General features: G+C 48.1%; 2 protein-coding genes across 6 annotated transcripts in view; one reads left to right on the top strand and one right to left on the bottom strand.

The window, feature by feature from the left end:
- Window positions 1-2425: 2425 nt before the first annotated feature.
- Window positions 2426-18415, top strand: SLC23A1 (solute carrier family 23 member 1). 4 transcript variants are annotated; one of them, XM_010807372.4, is made up of 15 exons: window positions 2426-2513; window positions 3144-3278; window positions 3734-3891; window positions 4623-4711; window positions 4846-4913; window positions 5455-5636; window positions 5767-5887; window positions 6134-6290; window positions 6596-6743; window positions 7296-7401; window positions 7636-7765; window positions 7864-8007; window positions 8485-8580; window positions 13435-13695; window positions 16857-18415. In XM_010807372.4, the coding sequence occupies exons 1-14, from the start codon at window positions 2478-2480 to the stop codon at window positions 13674-13676; spliced, it is 1812 nt and encodes a 603-aa protein (XP_010805674.2). In that variant the 5' UTR covers window positions 2426-2477; the 3' UTR covers window positions 13677-13695; window positions 16857-18415. The 4 variants fall into 4 exon arrangements, with proteins under 4 accessions (XP_010805674.2, XP_024850975.2, XP_010805678.2 ...); XM_024995207.2 differs by having other exon boundaries at window positions 2426-3278; XM_010807376.4 differs by lacking the exons at window positions 5455-5636; window positions 5767-5887 and having other exon boundaries at window positions 2460-2513.
- The window catches only part of PAIP2 (poly(A) binding protein interacting protein 2), a 17979-nt gene continuing 13969 nt past the window's right edge, over window positions 15435-19444 (bottom strand). Inside the window, exons 3-4 of one of the 2 annotated variants that reach the window (XM_024994401.1) lie at window positions 18576-18755; window positions 15435-16367 (exon numbers count right to left, since the gene is read on the bottom strand). In XM_024994401.1, the coding sequence (XP_024850169.1) occupies window positions 16311-16367; window positions 18576-18755 (237 nt within the window). In that variant the 3' untranslated portion in view covers window positions 15435-16310. 2 annotated transcript variants of the gene reach the window in all.

Genomic DNA, 19444 nt, shown 5'->3' with positions numbered 1-19444 from the left:
CTCCTTCTCTCTGCAAAAGGTTCTTGGGGGGCTGGGAGGATAAACATTGGTGTTTCTGCTGGAGAAGACCAGGGACAAGCCCCACAGTTTCCCAGAGGTAAGTGAGATCTGTCATGGTTGAAAATGTGAGTGAGCTGACAAAGGCACATGAAATCAGTTATCAGCACGTTTGGAACCCCAGATCCCTCAGGAGAGAAAACGAAAGCCAAGGAAAACTCCATAAGCACGTCACCTGCGGACACACCCACTGCAGCCGCTGCACTCGCTGTGCCCCTTTCAGAACACGAGTCTCCCTGGGTCTACGCCCAGAGGCTGCTCACTTTCTAGACTCTGCTTGTGACCCAGCTGGCGTGACTGGGCCCTGGGGCAGGGCAGGGCAGGGCGGGGTTCCTAGAACAGGCTGTATTCCTGATCTTGGCTCTACGTCCTCCCCAGAAATTCTTCTCACCTGCGGCCCTTTCTTTAGCAGCAGAGGAAAGAGCTCCACCTGGGTTGCACCTGAGTCTGGGTATCTGGGGTCAGTGATGCTCAAGCTTGTAGTTTCCTTTGTATCTCTGGGAGGTGGACAGAACAGACACTGTAATACTCTGTTGACACCTTGGCTCAGACAACAAAAAGACTCAGGCAGAGTCCTAGGTGAAATGGCAGGGCTGGGAGGGAATTCACATTTAGGGGTGGGAGGAAGGATAGTGCTGGAGGAATGGGGGTGTCCTAGGCAGGCCCTGACCACTGTGGCTTCCCTGAGCTGCCCTGCAGCCCAGCGCTCTGTGTTCCATCGCCTGTTCTCCACCTGCCTGAGGCCCCTCCCCTGGCCCTCAGGAGAGAACCCTGAAGCCCAGGGAGAGCCAGGGTCCAAGGCATTGGCTGAGGCATCAGAAGTAGCAGGTGTGGAGCTGGGAGCTGTGATGTGGACCTGCGTGGTCCTGTGTTTGTGAAGTGACTTAGACTTTGCATCAGACTCTGGGTGTGTTTGTGCAACTGTGTATCTGAGATCATGTGCAGCTTGCCAGCCTTGTCTCCTTGTGTGCGGTATGTGGTTTGGGTAGACTTGAATGACCAAAGGACAGTGTGTGGAAAGGGTGGGGCTGTCTCTCCAGCCCCCTAGGGAGTACTGAGGAAAAGAGGGTGGGGAGGAAAGTGCTGAGGAGTACAGGCTTTGAACTGGTCAGACAACTTTGGGAACCTGGGAGCAGTAGCCAAGAAGGGAGAGGAGAGGACAGGCAGGCAGAACAACGGGCTGGAGGCTGGAGCAACGGGCTGGAGGCTGGACAGGCCTTTGGATTCAGGGCTGTGACATGAAGCTGCTACCCAGCTGGACAGCGGTGCTGCCTGGGAGCCCTCGGGGCAGGGCCTGGCCGTGGGCACAGCGAACCAGAAGTAGGTGGACCCTAAGGGGGCCGGGAAGGCACAGAAGAGAGCTGAACCTGGGACCTCGGGCTCGGCCCTCGCCAGCCTAGAGCCTCAACCCCTGGGCTTTCCCCAACCCCTAGGAGGGGAAGATGGTCTGGCCCAGGGCTGCTTCAGGGGTTGTGTGGCCGTCACACAGGGCCTGACGCTTAGAAAGGCCCCCCAATTTGGTTTAATGCTCTGCTGTTGCTGTTTTAAAAATTATAACACTTGGAACAGGGCTCCCAGGTTTTCATTTTGCACTGGGTCCCACAGAGCACACAGCTGGTCCTGGCTGGGAGGGAAGGAAAGGAATCCTTGTCCTGACACAGAGGACAGGCAAGACCGGGCTAGCCCTGGCAGCTCCTTGGGCCCATCTGATTTTGCCTCAGGGACCCTGAGTGGTAGTGGTGAGGAGGGCAGTCCTTTATGACATTTAATGTAGAAATAAATACGGTGGGTTTAGGTGTTCAGGTAAACCTAATTTTTGGAATGGTTTTCTAAAACCTTGCGACCTGTGTGGCCTTGGTCAGATCACATCTCCTAAATCTGTTTCATCAGCTGTAAAATAGGTTAATAGCACCCAGAGCCTGGGGTTAGACTTGATGATACAAGGATGTTGCTTGGCACACAGTCATTCCCCAATAACAAGATGGGTTATGATGATGATAATGATTAACTTTTTATTAATAAGTAGGGAAAAACCTGATTCAGAGCGTGACATCATATGTGCCCAGGTTCACTCCCTTTCTCCTCACCTCACCCAGGGCCTGGTACCCTTCCAAGGTCATCCTCTCCTCACCCTCACCCTGGCCCTCTCTTGGAAAACTTGTGGCCCGTGCCCAGGCTCAGGTGTGGGCAAGCAAGGGAATGCTCAAGAGGCGCATGTGGCAGAGGCTTGGGCGGCCTTTTCCACTACAGCCAGAGTTAATACGTTACCTCAGCCTGGGCCCTCCTTTCGCAATCAGTGATAGAGATCTGGTTACAGATTTACTTCAAACAATGCCTGATATGTGGAGTAAAGTCCTCCTTGGCCTTCGTAAAGCCAACCCTCCTTCTCCTCAGGAACGGCTCACACCTGTGCCCCAAAGATGAGGGCCCGGGAGGACGCTGAGGGCCAGACACAGGTGCTGGGGGATGAGTAGGGGTGGGGGTGGGGTTGGGTGGGTCGGGGGTGGGGTGGGGCACTCTGCAAGCCTGCTCCCTGGGAGGGCAGAGAGAAAAGTTCTGATGAACTGGATCAAGAGTGACTGTCCCAGGTGGAATGTGGCAACTGGGGGAGGGGGTGGGGGTGGCAGTGGGGGTGAAGGAGATTTCTGCTTTGGGACTGGCTGACTCCAGCCTGGAACCAGCAGGGGGCCAGCCTACCACCCTGCTAGGAGACACTCCAAGGACTGGGGCACTGGTGGGACCAGATTGGATCCAAGAGGGTCTGTCACGGTCTTCAGCCCTCTTGGACTCTTCCTGGGGTACCTCCAGGCTTCTGACTCACGGGCCCATTCCCTTGGCTAGAAGGCCCAGGTTCCAGGGGCTCCAGGAGCCAGCACAGTGGACTCATTCCTGCACAAGGCAACGTGAGGTGGGAGCCAGGTGTAGCCAGGCCAAGGGAGAGATGGGTAGGTGAAGCTTGAGGGAGGGCAAAGGCCCCCGTCTGTGGAGCCAACAGGCCACTCGGAGCCCCTGATTGATTCTGAAGCAGAATGGACTTTTCTGGGTGTCAACGCTCCCTGCTGAGTTATTCTATATGCTGCCCCCAGCATGAGTCCCTGGGTTCAGCAGGGACCTCCACAAGGGACCCCCCAGTGTCCCTGTCCACAGAACCCAAGTTTGACATGTTGTACAAGATCGAAGATGTGCCGCCCTGGTACCTGTGCATCCTGCTGGGCTTCCAGGTGGGCATCTTCCCAGGGCCTGCCCCCTGCGCATCCCCCACCCCGACCACCCTCCACCCACCCCAGGATCCCAGCCCCCTCCCTGGCCAACGAGGTCATCCTGGGTAACAGGAAGAGAAACCTAAGGTCAGCTGCAGTGACTGTTGCCAAGTCGGTGGGGAAGAGGTTTGATAGGGCCTGAAAGGGCCGGCGCATCACCCGCCAGGGGGAGCGCCAGTGACAGGAGGGCCCCCGCCACAGCAGCTTGGGCAGATTAGCGACTCCCAGAGAGGTGAGCAGTCGCTCTGTGGGAATCCCTTATGGGAGTATCAGTCCCGAGTGGGCTACCTGGCAGGGGTGGCCTGGGCTCAGGCCCACTGAAGCAGGTGTGAGGGCTCTGAGGCCCCCCTTGCTTCCCGGTGGGCTCCCTGGGCCCTGCGTCACACACTGTCCCCCACACTCTCCCCAACCCCTAGCACTACCTGACCTGCTTCAGCGGCACCATCGCTGTGCCCTTCCTGCTGGCTGAGGCGCTATGCGTGGGCCGTGACCAGTACATGGTCAGCCAGCTCATTGGCACCATCTTCACCTGTGTGGGCATCACCACTCTCATCCAGACCACACTGGGCATCCGGTGAGCTTCCCCATGTGCCACCTGCACCTCTGACCCCATTCCCGTAGACACACACGCAGTGACCCACACAGCAGGGGCAGTCTCAGAGGACTCTCGTGGGACACAGAGAGCTGCTATTTGTGCCCACCTGCTGCTTTGGCTGCCAGGCCAGACTTAGAGGCAGGTGGCTGCGGTCCCACCCTGGACCCCTGGGGGTTCCTCAAGGAAAAGGAAAGTGCCTAGCTGGGTTCTCCTCAGTTAAGCCTTACTCTGGGTAATCGGGACCACTCGCTCTCCTGCTTCCAGGGCCTTTGCGGGCCCCTTCAATGGCCTGTCCTCCTGGGGGCTCCCTGCTCCTTGTGCACAGTCCTAGGCCTGGGTGGCCTAAGGATGGTTGTTTGTGGGAAGGAAGGTTGTGACCAGAGCTTGCACACAGGAGCCAAGCTATCCACTCCTGTGCCCATGGCCCGTCACAGTGCAGGAGCTGGTGCTGAGAGAGAAAGGGAGCAGGTTATGGGTTAGGGGCTCCATTTGTTTTCTTTCTTAGGTGCCCAAAATGTCGCCGAGTCCGGCCTGAGGTCTCAGTGATTTCCCTCTGTTCTGCCCCGGCCCCTGTTCCTCTGTGTCTCTGTCCCTGTGATTCTCCCGGTGCCTCTCTCTGTGCCTGTCCCCCGCCCTCTGTCTCCCCTGTCTCTTGCTCCTGCCTCCCCACCTCCCATCCTGTCCCTGTGGCTCTGTGCCTCTGCTTCCAGGCTGCCGCTGTTCCAGGCCAGTGCCTTTGCATTTCTGGTCCCAGCGAAAGCCATCCTGGCCCTAGAGAAATGGAAATGCCCTCCAGAAGGTGGGTGCATTTCTGGGGTCTGCACTGGGAAGGGGAATCCCTGGAGCCTGGAGGTCGGGTCTGTCCCATGTCCGTTCAGAGCAGCATCTTTACTTTCTCTCTATCCATGTGTGTGTTCCTATCTCTGCCCACAGAAGAGATCTATGGTAACTGGAGTCTGCCCCTGAATACCTCACACATTTGGCACCCACGGATACGAGAGGTGGGTTTGCATGTGGAACAGAAGAGACCTGGACTTGAGAGTGTGGTTAGATGGGGGGGAGGCCACTGCTGAATTGGGGTATGTGAGAATGTGGTCCAGGAACTTTTTCTTTATAATTTTATGTATTTAATTAATTTATTTCTGGCTGTGTTGGGTCTTGGGTGCTATGTGGGCTTTTCTTTAGTTGCGGCAAGCAGGAGTTATTCTTCGTTGCAGTGCATGGGCTTCTCGTTGGGGTGGCTTCTCTTGCTGCAGAGAACAGGCTCTAGGGCATGCAGGCTTCAGTAGTTGCATCATGTGGGCTCAGTAGTTGTGGTACCCAGGCTCTGGAGCACAGGCTCAATAGTTGTGGTGCACAGGCTTAGTTGCTCCGAGGCATGTGGGATCTTCTTGGACCAGGATTGAACCTATGTCTTCTGCATTGGGAGGCAGATTCTTTACCACTGAGCCACCAGGGAAGCCCCTTGGAACTTTTTTTTAAAAAACAACATAGATGTCATGGCCTCTACATAGTGACTTACAGCTGATCTTGCTTTTCCAGGTCCAGGGTGCAATCATGGTGTCCAGTATGGTGGAGGTGGTGATTGGGCTGATGGGGCTGCCTGGGGCCCTGCTCAGTTACATCGGGCCTCTTACAGTCACCCCCACTGTCTCCCTCATTGGTCTCTCTGTCTTCCAAGCTGCTGGTGACCGAGCGGGCTCCCACTGGGGTATCTCAGCTTGGTGAGTGGGCACCAGGCCTGGTCCTTGCCCAGCCCCAGTCCCTCACTTCCCTCATGTCCTGCCCCCTTAGCCTTGGCTCTTGCCCCAGCACAGCCCACCAGCCATCTTCTCTTTGTGCTTCTGCCCCCAGCTCCATTCTCCTGATCGTCCTCTTCTCCCAGTACTTGCGAAACCTCACCTTCCTGCTGCCTGTCTACCGCTGGGGAAAAGGCCTCACTCTCTTCCGCATCCAGATCTTCAAGATGTTTCCTGTGAGGAGCTGACAGGCAGCTTGGGCTGGGACCAAGGCAGGGGCTAGACCTATGTCCAGGGCTAAGGCTGGGAGAAAGGGCCAAGGCAGTAGGGGAGCTAGAGGCAAAGATGAGGTCCCAGCCAGGAATGGGGGCCAGGGTCTGAGCTAGGGCTGGGGCACCATGGGGCTGGGGCTCGGGTTAGCTGGTTAGCCTGGACTGAGCTCCCTGGGCCCTCAGTGGACCCCTCACCCACCCTCGCTTCAGATCGTGCTAGCCATCATGACCGTGTGGCTGCTCTGCTATGTGCTGACCCTGACGGACATGCTGCCCTCAGACCCCACAGCCTATGGCTTCCAGGCACGAACAGATGCCCGAGGGGACATCATGGCTATTGCTCCCTGGATCCGCATCCCTTATCCCTGTGAGCAACCCATCTGGGCCCCTGTGCCTCCAACTGAGACCATCAATGTGGCCCCTGGTGACCCCAGTCCATCTGATGACATAATAAGTATCAACTGCACATTTAAAGTGTTCCAGGCAGAGTGCCAGTGTATTCCGACATAGCCTCACTCCAGCTTTATGACTGAGTGATCCCAAATAAGCTCCCATCCCAGGCTGAGATCCTTTTACCCCTCTCGCTGCTCTACCCAAGTACTGCCTGTTCTACTCCCTGACTCAGCTAGGAACACTCACTGCATCCATCTGCCTGTCTCCCTGTTGCTTCAGGTCAGTGGGGGCTTCCCACTGTGACTGCAGCAGCCGTCCTGGGAATGTTTAGTGCCACGTTAGCAGGCATCATCGAGTCCATTGGGGATTACTATGCTTGTGCCCGCCTGGCTGGTGCACCACCCCCTCCAGTACACGCTATCAACAGGTATGCCCACCTGTCCTCCCTAATGTCTGATCCCCTCAAAAGTCACTCGGGAAGCAAACATTGGGACAGAGTTGAACCCCAGAGGAGGGGGACAAGGAGTTGGGCAAGTCACTAACTCACCAGGATTGGTCCTCCTTACTTATGAAGTGAGGATGCTCCCATCACTTGCTGTTGCAAATAGCTGAGGAATAACAAAGTCTTAGAGAAACCACAGTCACTGACAGCCTTCCGTGTGTCTAGCCCTTGGTGTGCGTTCTCTCCTGCAATCCATTAATGGCTCTGTAAGACAGGTACTCCTATTGTCCGCATCTTACAGATGAGGAGATTGATGCCCAGAATAGCCCAAAGATTAAGTGCCAGGATAGTGGGACTAGCATTCAGACCTGGGATCCTGGCTTCCAGACCCCCTTTGGCCTAGAGTGGGGGACGACTATGGACAGTTGGTTGTAGCTCGCACAGTCCTAGGGATGCAAGAGATCTGGCCAGGGCAATGGGAGGACACAGGCCAGGATAGAGCACTGACCAAGGCCCCCACTTGCCCTTTCCTTACAGGGGTATCTTCACCGAAGGCATCTGCTGCATTATCGCAGGGCTGTTGGGCACGGGAAATGGGTCCACCTCATCCAGTCCCAACATTGGCGTCCTGGGGATTACCAAGGTGCCCGGATTAGCCAGAGCGGCCCAAAGCCCCAACTCCATTCCACGTACCGCAGGCCCTGCCACAAACCAGTCCTACTTTGGCCTAGGCCCCGCCCTACATCCTGCCCTGACCCATTCGTGCCAGGCTCTTGTAACAGGCCCTGCCCACCCACCACACCCCTCCCCTCCCGCAACTAATGCTCCCCCCAGCTTCGTCCCCTGGGTCTAGCACCAACCCCTGGCTCACTGGCAGGTGGGCAGCCGGCGCGTGGTGCAGTATGGTGCGGGCATCATGCTAATTCTGGGCACCATTGGCAAGTTCACGGCTCTCTTCGCCTCACTCCCTGACCCCATTCTAGGGGGGATGTTCTGCACCCTTTTTGGTGAGTGTTGCGCGTGCTTTTGAAGACGCAGCGTGGTCGCAATGAGTGGAGCCCACTCAGCGGGCTAGGAGCCTGTAGCGGTTCTTTTGTGCCCTCAGGCATGATTACAGCTGTGGGGCTGTCTAACCTGCAGTTCGTGGACATGAACTCCTCCCGCAACCTCTTTGTGCTTGGATTTTCCATGTTCTTCGGTCTCACGCTGCCCAATTACCTGGACTCCAACCCGGACGTCATTAACACAGGTATTCCCAAGAGTCTACCCATCTCAAGGTGGGGGAGGTATGGTGGGCTTGACTCTGAGCATAGCCTCTTCCCTCAAAGGCTCCACACAGCCAGAGCCACAAATCCTCCCCAACTCTGGATGTTAGTCAGCAGCCAAGTGGCTAACCAATAACTGTCCTTTACTAAGACATTTTCTGTGTCTTAACTTTACATGTGCTCTTTTAGTTTTCACAACAGCTCCATGAGACAGATACTATCTTCATTACAGATGAGAGGGGTTAAATGATTTGTTGCAGGACAAGCAGCAACCAGCAAACTGGGATTTGAATCCAAGGATGGGAAAGGCAGAGGGTATAATCCTGAATGTCCGGATTTTGTACTGTCCCATCTCCACACCTGCTCGAGGAAGTCAGCAGGCTGCGCAAGTGGGGAGCGTCTCTGAGATCTGTTCTCTGGATGAGGCCGTCACGTTCACTGGCCTTTGGCCTGTTCCACAGGCGTTCCTGAGGTGGACCAGATTTTGACTGTGCTGCTGACCACGGAGATGTTCGTGGGTGGGTGCCTCGCTTTCATACTGGACAACACAGTGCCAGGTATGGGTCAGCCCTGGGAGGGGAACAGAGAACCATGGTGGACTCATAGGCAGTCCACCAGATGTCTCCGGAGCCGTGGCCAGGTCAGATGCAATGCAGGCTCTGCAGGGAGAAGCAGGAACAGATGGGCTGGAGGGAGAGACCACTGGCCTCATAGAGGCCAAGTTTCCTCTTGGTCTTGAAGAGGATGTGGCTAGGAGAGTCATTCCTGGGCCCCATGAATTGTTTCCTTGCCATTTCTTGGTTGCCACTGGATTGAGGGGTGCCTTTGTTTTCTTAGGATAGGACAGGTGGGAATGTAGCATTAGTATGTTGGCAAAACCCACTCCAGATATGCCAGTGATCTGTCATGCTGGCTACCAGGAGAGCTCTTAACATTTCTCTTTGGTATCAGGGCTTTTTACAGGGGTCATGGAGGATACTTTGTGGGGTCCCTGAGAATCCTCCTAGCCCATGTTTATGTGCCCCCAAAATATAAAAACTAAATGTCACCAGGTATTCTGACTAGTAATGAGACTTGTTAGCATTTACCAAATATTTATGGGTCAGGAAGGGAGCTAAATGGCTCATTTTATCCTCAAAAACTATCCTGTGAGACAGACTATCAATGCCATTTTATGTGAGGAAAAAGAATCAGGGGTTAGGTGACTCACTGAAGGTTTTAAACACTGCAAATTTGGGATTTAAATAAAGTCTATCCAATGCAGTTAGTTCACAGTCTGTGTCCCAGCCACTCTACCACTTTGCTGGAGAGTTCCAGGGGAAGTGTAAGATCAAGGAAAGCTCAGTGGGGACAGAGGCCAGATTGCATTAGTCTACGGAGATAAGAGATTGGAAAAACAAGATGATAGCTCTCCATCTGCTGTCACTTAACAGCCTAAATATAGCTGGCTCCACTTGCTTTCCCCTCTCTGAAGACACAAGTGTCTACTCAGAGCACAGGAATCAGGGGCTGGCTGTGCACAGCTGGTGGGTTAGAGTTTACATAGGGAAGGGGCAGGGCTCCCTGGTACTTTCAGGGATTTTAGATAGCATCAGATGAGGGAGCTCCTGGTAGAAGCTATCCAGTGAATAGATGGATTTTGGTACCTGATTATGGTACCCCGCCCTCCCTAAACATATCACCTAAAGGAAGCTGAGGTGAGACCTGAAGCTCATCCTGTGGATATGAAGACAGGGAAGTGGCAACCTTGATGCCTAGGGAATCCAGAGAGATGGAGGGCATCTGGGTAGGCAGCTGTACAGAAGGGTTTGTGATTTGGGCAGCTGGATTAAGCTACCCAGATGTTAACAGCCTCAGAGTGCCAGAGTTCCTCACATCCCTCTCCTTCAACCCAAATGCCCATCATTAATCCATCCCTGCCGATCATTATATGTATTATGCTGCATAGTAGGTAACAGTCCTTCAATATGTATTGATGAGGAATCTGAAGCTCACAGTGGTTAAATCATTTGCCTAAGGTCACACAACCTGGACTCAAACCCAGGTCTGGCTGGCCCAGAATGCAGTCAATAACGGAGTCATACAGCTTTATTCCATGGGACGGGTACACTGTGGGCACAGGCCACTTTATATTTGCTCTTTCCCCTTTACCCACAAACCAACCTTAGAGGGGCAAAAAGTTTAGTTCAGCAAGTGCTCCTGAAGCCTGCCAGTATGGCCCTGAGTCAGACACGTAAGGGCAAAAAGTCATCCAACAAAATAGAAAGTGAAAACCGAGTTGAAAGCAATTTACAGCAGTAAGTTTTCATACAAAGATGGGCTTGATAAAGGACAGAAATGGTATGGACCTAACAGAAGCAGAAGATATTAAGAAGAGGTGGCAAGAATACACAGAAGAACTGTATAAAAAAGATCTTCACGACCCAGATAATCACGATGGTGTGATCACTGACCTAGAGCCAGACATCCTGGAATGTGAAATCAAGTGGGCCTTAGAAAGAATCACTACCAACAAAGCTAGTGGAGGTGATGGAATTCCAGTGGAGCTATTTCAAATCCTGAAAGATGATGCTGGGAAAGTGCTGCACTCAATATGCCAGCACATTTGGAAAACTCAGCAGGGGCCACAGGACTGGAAAAGATCAGTTTTCATTCCAATCCCAAAGAAAGGCAATGCCAAAGAATGCTCAAACTACCGCACAATTGCATCTCACACGCTAGTAAAGTAATGCTCAAAATTCCCCAAGCCAGGCTTCAACAATATGTGAACCGTGAACTTCCTGATGTTCAAGCTGGTTTTAGAAAAGGCAGAGGAACCAGAGATCAAATTGCCAACATCCGCTGGATCATGGAAAAAGCAAGAGTTCCAGAAAAACATCTATTTCTGCTTTATTGACTATGCCGAAGCCTTTGACTGTGTGGATCACAATAAACTGTGGAAAATTCTGAAAGACATGGGAATACCAGACCACCTGACCTGCCTCTTGAGAAATCTGTATGCAGGTCAGGAAGCAACAGTTAGAACTGGACATGGAACAACAGACTGGTTCCAAATAGGAAAAGGAGTACGTCAAGGCTATATATTGTCACCCTGTTTATTTAACTTATATGCAGAGTACATCATGAGAAACACTGGACTGGAAGAAACACAAGCTGGAATCAAGATTGCTGGAAGAAATATCAATAACCTCAGATATGCAGATGACACCACCCTTATGGCAGAAAGTGAAGAGGAACTAAAAAGCCTCTTGATGAAAGTGAAAGTGGAGAGTGAAAAAGTTGGCTTAAAGCTCAACATTCAGAAAACAAAGATCATGGCATCCGGTCCCATCACTTCATGGAAAATAGATGGAGAGAGTGGAAACAGTGTCAGACTATTTTTTTGGGCTCCAAAATCACTGCAGATGGTGACTGCAGCCATGAAATTAAAAGACACTTTCTCCTTGGAAGGAAAGTTATGACCAACCTAGATAGCATATTGAAAAGCAGAGGCATTACTTTGCCAACAAAGGTCTGTCTAGTCAAGGCTATGGTTTTTCCTGTGGTCACGTATGGATGTGAGAGTTTGGACTGTGAAGAAGGCTGAGCGCTGAAGAATTGATGCTTTTGAACTGTGGTGTTGGAGAAGACTCTTGAGAGTCCCTTGGACTGCAAGGAGATCCAACCAGTCCATTCTAAAGGAGATCAGTCCTGGGATTTCTTTGGAAGGAATGATGCTAAAGCTGAAATTCCAGTACTTTGGCTACCTCATGCGAAGACTTGACTCATTGGAAAAGACTCTGATGCTGGGAGGGATTGGGGGCAGGAGGAGAAGGGGACGACAGTGGATGAGATGGCTGGATGACATCACTGACTCGATGGACCTAAGTCTGAGTGAACTCCGGGAGTTGGTGATGGACAGAGAGGCCTGGTGTGCTGCGATTCATGGGGTCGCAAAGTCGGAGACGACTGAGCGACTGAACTGAACTGAAGGTGAATGAACCTGGGCTTGAGTCATCCAGAGCGCTTCCTGGATGATTCTGGAAGGACCAAGGAAACTGGAATGTGGACAAGAGTTGAAGGCACCGCAAGGGAGGGGTTTGGAAGGCAGGTGGGGAGCATGCACTGGTGGTTGTGTCCCAGCAGCGGTGAGGAGTGGGGTTGAGACACCCCAGTCTGGTGCCACAGCTCCAGCTCCTCTGCTGTCTGCTCTCTGTGCAGCCAGGCCCAGCTCAGACAGCGCCTGCTCCAGTGGCCTCTCCCACGCATCCCAGTCCTCCCTCAGTGCGTCCTCCTCTGAGATTTTGGGATACATCTGGTTTCTCTACCCATGGGGTTTTTCAACCTGGGCTGCCAGTGTGTGGAAATCTCTGTACTAAATTTCCACTTACTTGTCTTCAACCTCATCTCTTGTGAAAACCTCAGAGAATTCACAAATCCCTCCCATAACTACTTCCCCCTATTTGTGAAAAATCTCTTGTGTATCCCTACCACCAACAAAGATTTTACCTAGCTTGACTTCCTGAAGTTTGTATTAGAGTTTATTTTCCAAATATGGACTCGTAATACTAATACTGATTATAGTATTTCAAAATATACCTTCCTACCTCCACAGCAGTCTGGGTACTACTTGGTCCCCATTGGTCCAGCAAACACCAGCCCCATACTGATGGTGAAGGCTGACAATTACTTAACCTTCTTCATCATAAAATTTTGTATAATAGTGCATATATGCTATGGTATGCTAAGTCACTTCAGTCGTGTCCAACTGTGTGACCCCATGGATGGCAGCCCACCAGGCTCCCCCATCCCTGGGATTCTCCAGGCAAGAACACTGGAGTGGGTTGCCATTTCCTTCTCCAATGCAGGAAAGTGAAAAGTGAAAGTGAAGTTGCTCAGTCGTGTCTGTCAGCGACCCCATGGACTGCAGCCCACCAGGCTCCTCCATCCATGGGATTTTCCAGGCAAAAGTACTGGAGTGGGGTGCCATTGCCTTCTCCGAATAGTGCATATATATCTCCCACCAATGTTTCAAAGAAATCAGACAATGAATTTAAAGCACTTAAGCACGGAGCATTATGGCACACTGTTACGCGTTAGTCGCTCAGTTGTGTCCGACTCTGTGTGACCCCACAGACTGTAGCCCGCTGGGCTCCTCTGTCCATGGGATTCTCCAGGCAAGAGTACTGGAGTGGGGTGCCGTCTCCTGGCACACTGTAGATATGCAATAAATGTTGATTATGTATAACCAGTATCTTTCAGGGATCTCTAGAGCTCTAGGCAAGTTAGGAGCTGAGATCATAGATTCAACTTTGCAGGACCAGAAAACTGAGAATCAAGTTAACTCTGGAATTCTTCCCTCATGACTAGGTTATGGGGAAGGGAGGTAGTAGAGGATTGTTGGCTCTGGTGACCCCTTTGTCCACTTGCAGGAAGCCCAGAAGAACGAGGTTTGATACAGTGGAAAGCTGGGGCCCATGCTGACAGTGAGATGTCTTCCAGCCTGAAAAGCTATGACTTTCCCATTGGGATGAGCATGGTAAAAAGAATTGCCTTTCTGAAATACATTCCTATCTGCCCGGTCTTCAAAGGATTTCCATCAAGGTCAAAAAACCAGCTTCCAGTTCCAGAAGATATCCCAGAAAACACAGAAACCGTGTACACCAAGGTCTGAAAAATTATTCCCAGCAAAGGTAGGACTGTGTGTTAGTCTATGGCTTTTGTGGGAGGGATGGAAAATCACAACATTCTTATGCTTTAACCAGAGAGACAACTACTCAAGTTACCATTTTTGTAACATAATTGAATATTTTCAATGGAAAGGGAGACTGGGTAAAAAGTCACTGTATGTATGTGGAACTCCTTAGCCATTTCATGACAGTGGACAGTGGACAGTGACAGTGGAACTTCCCAACAAGTGTGGGCCATTAGCCGTGTAGGAGGTTCAAAGTATGCTGAAATATTGATCCTTTCGGCCTTTGGGTATCTGAACTGATACTGGGTCACCTGGAGCCTGTGAGCTATAACCTGTAGCTATAGGCAACCTCATGTAGTATGATAAATTATATTTCATGACATGGAAAAGGTTGAGAAATGACTGACACAAGTATAAGAATATTAAAAATTCTCTCACGTAAGGCGCTCTGTCTCAATAGTTGTAATAAAACCTCTACAAAACAGAATGATTTCAGTTACCCTAAAACTATGCCATACAGGCCCTGATGGGGTGATGTCTCAAGGTCTTAAAAAAAAAAAAGGTAGTTTTAATGTGCACATTGCCACAGACAGACAAGTTCCAGCAAGGTGAGAGCTTAGCTTAGATGACTCCATGATAGAAAGTTTTAGTAAGTGATTTATTAATTTGTACCAGGGAATGGTCTCAAGTGCTTGATGTGTATTAACTAAATATACTCCTGAGATAGATACTATTATTACTACCATTTTAACAAGGTGGAAACTAAGGCACAGAAAGGTTAAGGGACTTACCCATAATCACTAGACTCAAATTCAGGAAGTCTGGTTAGTCTTTGCTCTTAATTATTAGGTTATTCAAGTTTGTAACCTCTTATTATATTACATGATGATCATCTGGCAGTATGTGGAAATGAACTCATCTGCCCACCCATCTAGGCTTAGGGAAATGGTCTCCAACGCTTACATACTTGGCAGCTTGCTGTGCCACTTGTGGTGCTGAGCTAGTAGAGAACAGAAGGGGCTGGTGGTATTGTGGAACCACCACAATATTGTTCTATAAAGAACAATAGCCGAACAAGATCATCTACTTCAGAGTCTTAAAAAACCTACCTGTTTATTAGCTTAGTAAGGGAGTCATTAAAAAAACAGCAGGCACAGGTACTGACATCAAAGGACCATAGGGAAAATGTGAACCAGAACTGACCAGATGGCATTCTTAATCTTGAGCCCTCCAAATTTAAGAATAGGGCCATGAAGCAGAATTGTATGTGGAACCAGGAAATTGCTAGCTGACCAACAGCCTATCCCAAATAAAGATTATAATTAGTTTGTGAGAGTGAAAAAGGGGATCCAGGTGAATCCCAACAGCAAACCAGGCCAATCAGAGCAGCAATGGTTTGTGAAGGGCAGAAGCCAGTGGAGCTTATACTAGAGTAAGGTTACCAACATACTGGCCAGCCAGAAAGTTTCTTAACATGGATATATATGATTGCCTTGACACTGCAGCCTGAGGTGACCAAGGCGGGCTATGGAGGGGGCTATGGGATTTATTTTACTGCTGTATTTTGGACAGATACTTATATATAACAACACATTTGACACTATGGAATCTAATAAAGCTTGCTCTCTCAGCAAATTTCGCCAACAGGTTTGTCCTGAGGGACTGGGCCCACACTAAAATGAGTATCACCACTTGAGAGTCCGTATTTCAACACCAATAAACACAAACATCAGCAGCTCAGTTCTACTATTATTTATTTTTTTAAATATTTTTGAAAAAATATAATTTTTTTACAATATTTTCAACTTAAACACTATTCACACTGAACACGTATGGCAGCTTAACCTACCCAAATAAGAAGTTTAAGAAGCCAAAACTGTTCTAGCTTTGTTAAAAGAAAAGTTGTGCTGCAGACTATTGTAGTGATGGTTAACAAAGCAAGGAAAAGCACCACTCAAATCATATGTAACAATTTATTTGTTCAATTGAATTATGGGTTGGTCAAATGTTAGATTTTACACAGGTAATAGCTATGATGCAATGACTCCTTAGAAAAGGATGGAATTCTCAAATCACATACTTGCTTAGATGTAACACTAGGATAATTCAGTATTTTCTTACATGATAACACCCCATAAAAGCCAGGAGACTTAGGTTCACTACCTTGTAACCTCAGTAACTAAAGACATATTTAAATGTCTATACTGAACTATTTCAATTAACCAGCAAGCCTTCTTCAGAAAAAAGAGATTCTTTTTGATGGGAACAAATGCAAATTTAAGTCTGAACTGAGGAACTCACTTAACAATTAGAATTTAATTTAGATTTAGAGATCATTTAATTTGGTGCTTTGACACAACTTGACTGGTGCTTCTTTCCTTGCTGTCACTTCAAGCCATGGGGCCAATTCTGTTCTCAGTAAATGTTTGACAGCTTTTTACTTAACAGTCTCAGCACTTTTATTAAGCATGCAAGACTAACAAAACTTTGGCAATGCATAAGTGTAACACAGTGACGAGAGAGAGCTTTTACAATTAAGTCTTCTAATACTGCCTTCACAGTGTGGAAATTGTGCTACATCCACCAAAAGAGGGCCCCGTCTACTCAAATATTTTAGTACTTCACCCCAGGAACAAACTCCTTTGCATTTGGATTCAGATTGCTCTTGACCTGGAAAATAAGTAAAAAAGCAAATTCATTAGCAGATATCTCCAGATACTCAGAAGCATTCAACCCAGATCCACATGCAAAACCATCTTCCAAAAAAAGACAAAGGCAAGAATTCAGATGGTAAGGTCAAACTGAATTAAAACACATCTATAGCAGTGAAAGAAGGAACCAGATGTAAGCTATGTATATTATATCAAATTTTATCAATTTCCTAAACAGAAGGTAGGACTTGAAATTAAATTTGCTTAAGTGTAACCGGAAACTCACTAACTGCACATCCACCAAAGGAATGTCTCAGAACACAGAATTCTATTTATTTAACTATGATAGTTGACTTTCTTTAAACAGTTTCAAACTATGCAAACATTAAACAAGTATTGAAATGATGATTAAAGTGATTGGGGAATTGTTTATGGATTAATTTTACTTTATGATGCTCACTGAAAATATGGAGTTGTCTTTCTAATTGCTGTATTCTAATTCCCACAGGAAGCATGGTATATAACAGGAAAAGAAAACTACATGGGGAGTCAGAAGATCTAAGTTGGAACCCCAGCTCTGCTAACTAACTTCTTATGTAGGCCTGGATAAGTCACTCTCTGGGACTGTTTTTGTATCAGTTAGGGGAGGAATGGGCCAAAGCCTCTCAGAGCCTTAGAGGCTTGTACCACCATCATTGTGTATTTCTAAATCTTTACTTTCCTAAGTAGATATGTTAGCATACAGGGAACAGCTGGAAATTTTCCTCTACCACATTTTTGAATGCAAATTGATCAAGACAAAAAGAAACCAGGACAGATTCCAGGGCCTGAAATGTAGGGATGCTGGCAGGATTTTAGATTGAATCTGAGCCTTCAACATTACTTACTTCAAGACCAGAGCATATTAAACAACATTTTGGAGCAATAATTTAAGTTTCATAATTTAAACATAATGATTCTCATCTCTCAAGGGAAATTAATCTAAACTTTGGGCAGATACAAAATAACTAGGAGGAGTTAATCTCAAACAGACTGAGTCAAACAAACCAGTTTCTAGACAGTGGGATGATACTGGGTCCAGGTAAAGTTATACATTAGAGCAAAGAGCTTTTCTCCTCAGAGGAATCAGGATTATTTGTGGAGTGACTAATCCAGCCATAAGCAAGTATACCCCAACAGACTGTTCAGATCACATATCTGCCTAATTGGGTTACTGTCCTTTACTGCAACAAAAGCTATACCACAATGTACATTTCAGTGTTCTCTATACAGCCTTTTAGGAAAACAGTTTCCAAATGTCTGAAAGGGCAGGCTGGCAGTATCCTCTGGGAATGCTTATAAAAATTAGCATGTCTAGATGACTGATTCTATGGATGGCATGTTCCTGAGAAAATTTCTGTTTTTAATGCTTCATAGGTCATTATGATGTACAACCAGGTTAGGAAATCACTGCACAGTGAATAAAAGACAATTACAAAATGACTTCAGAGTCTAGGGGAATATTCCAGAGAACCGTCTTGCAGAAGCAACTAGAGATTGTCCATATGGAAAGAAAGTTTAACATTCTGGCTAAATGATCTTAATTTTAGCAAAAGGATCATCAGGTTTTACTTTAGTACTGATGCTTAGTTATCACAGTTCCTGAAAAAACTTTTTACTACAAATAAACCATCAGCAATGAGACACTGGGAATAACTAAAAATATAAATAGGTTTGTGTTCCTTTTCTGCCAAGAGTTTGTAAGTCTTTGTTAAATCATAATTCCAAACAGAGTTAGAGTAACTCAATGAAAATCCTGGGTTAGGAAAAAAATCTCCAGAATTTTACCCTTCAGAAAAAATTTGTAATTTCACCAAATATTTAAGACAGAGCAAAACCTCTCCGTCTAGCTACTTTTGCACAGGCAAATCACATGAACATACTTGTCCCTTTTGAATGACTGCTTTTAGACATTTACGTATCCTAGGGTATCGTAGTTGTCATAACTAAAAGTAGTGTCAAGGAATCTATTAGTCAGAAATCTATTAATCAGACTAGCTCCAGAGTGCTGCCAAAAGTCACTCCATATCATAAGTGAGACCAGGAGGCCTCTGCTTCCATAGTAAGAAGCAGTAGAATTTCTGAAGGGAAAGAGACGTAGAACTCTTCTTAAACAGATGGATGCTGACTTTTCCACTTATGAGAAAGACCAACTAGGTTTTAAAAAAGTGAAAAAATAACTCTTTACCACAAGATCTTCCAGGGAAGAGCCATCACTGATAACAAGGTCATTAAACTGGTCTTGAATTTGGTCCATAGTTTGTGGGAGATCTCGAGCTGGAATAAACCACTCATGTTCCTCCTCTTCTTCCAGCATTTCTTGGAAACAGCGTTCAATAAATTCTTCTTCCCATAACTCCTCTTCTATCTGGATTTATAATAAAGGGTAATTTATAGCATACTTGGTAAGATGACATCACTAGGAAAGGCTTAAAGTATCTTGAACTAAACCATTAAAAATCACAATGTCATACCTTCCTTGTCTGCTTCTATGCTAAGGTAAAAAAAAAAATCTTTTCCATAAGACCTGGAAAGATATATTTAGATTTTTGCTATGTCTTACTTGTCAGAGCAGAATATTCTTTCTTTCCACTAAAGGTGGCAGGGAAGAAGTAACAAAAGTGTTCTTATGCAGGACTGGGTATTAGAATTACCTATGATACTTCCAAAACTATACAAACCCTAAACCCACCCAAAAATGACTGGAAAAATTATCTTTAGAGGGTCAGCAACTTAACTGTCATTGAAATAGAAGACCATACTGCTTAACCCTTTTTAATACTCTTGAATATATATAACTGCTGCTGCTGCTGCTAAGTCGCTTCAGTCGTGTCCAACTCTGTGCGACCCCATAGACAGCAGCCCACCAGGCTCCCCTGTCCCTGAGATTCTCCAGGCAAGAACACTGGAGTGGGTTGCCATTTCCTTCTCCAATGCATGAAAGGGAAAAGTGAAAGTGAAGTCGCTCAGTCGTGTCCGATTCTTCGCTACCCCATGGTCTGAAGCCTACCAGGCTCCTCCGTCCATGGGATGTTCCAGGCAAGAGTACTGGAGTGG

This window comes from Bos taurus, chromosome 7 (assembly GCF_002263795.3).
Source record: "Bos taurus isolate L1 Dominette 01449 registration number 42190680 breed Hereford chromosome 7, ARS-UCD2.0, whole genome shotgun sequence".
NCBI lineage: Eukaryota > Metazoa > Chordata > Mammalia > Artiodactyla > Bovidae > Bos > Bos taurus.
This window is presented reverse-complemented; position numbering and strand designations above follow the sequence as displayed.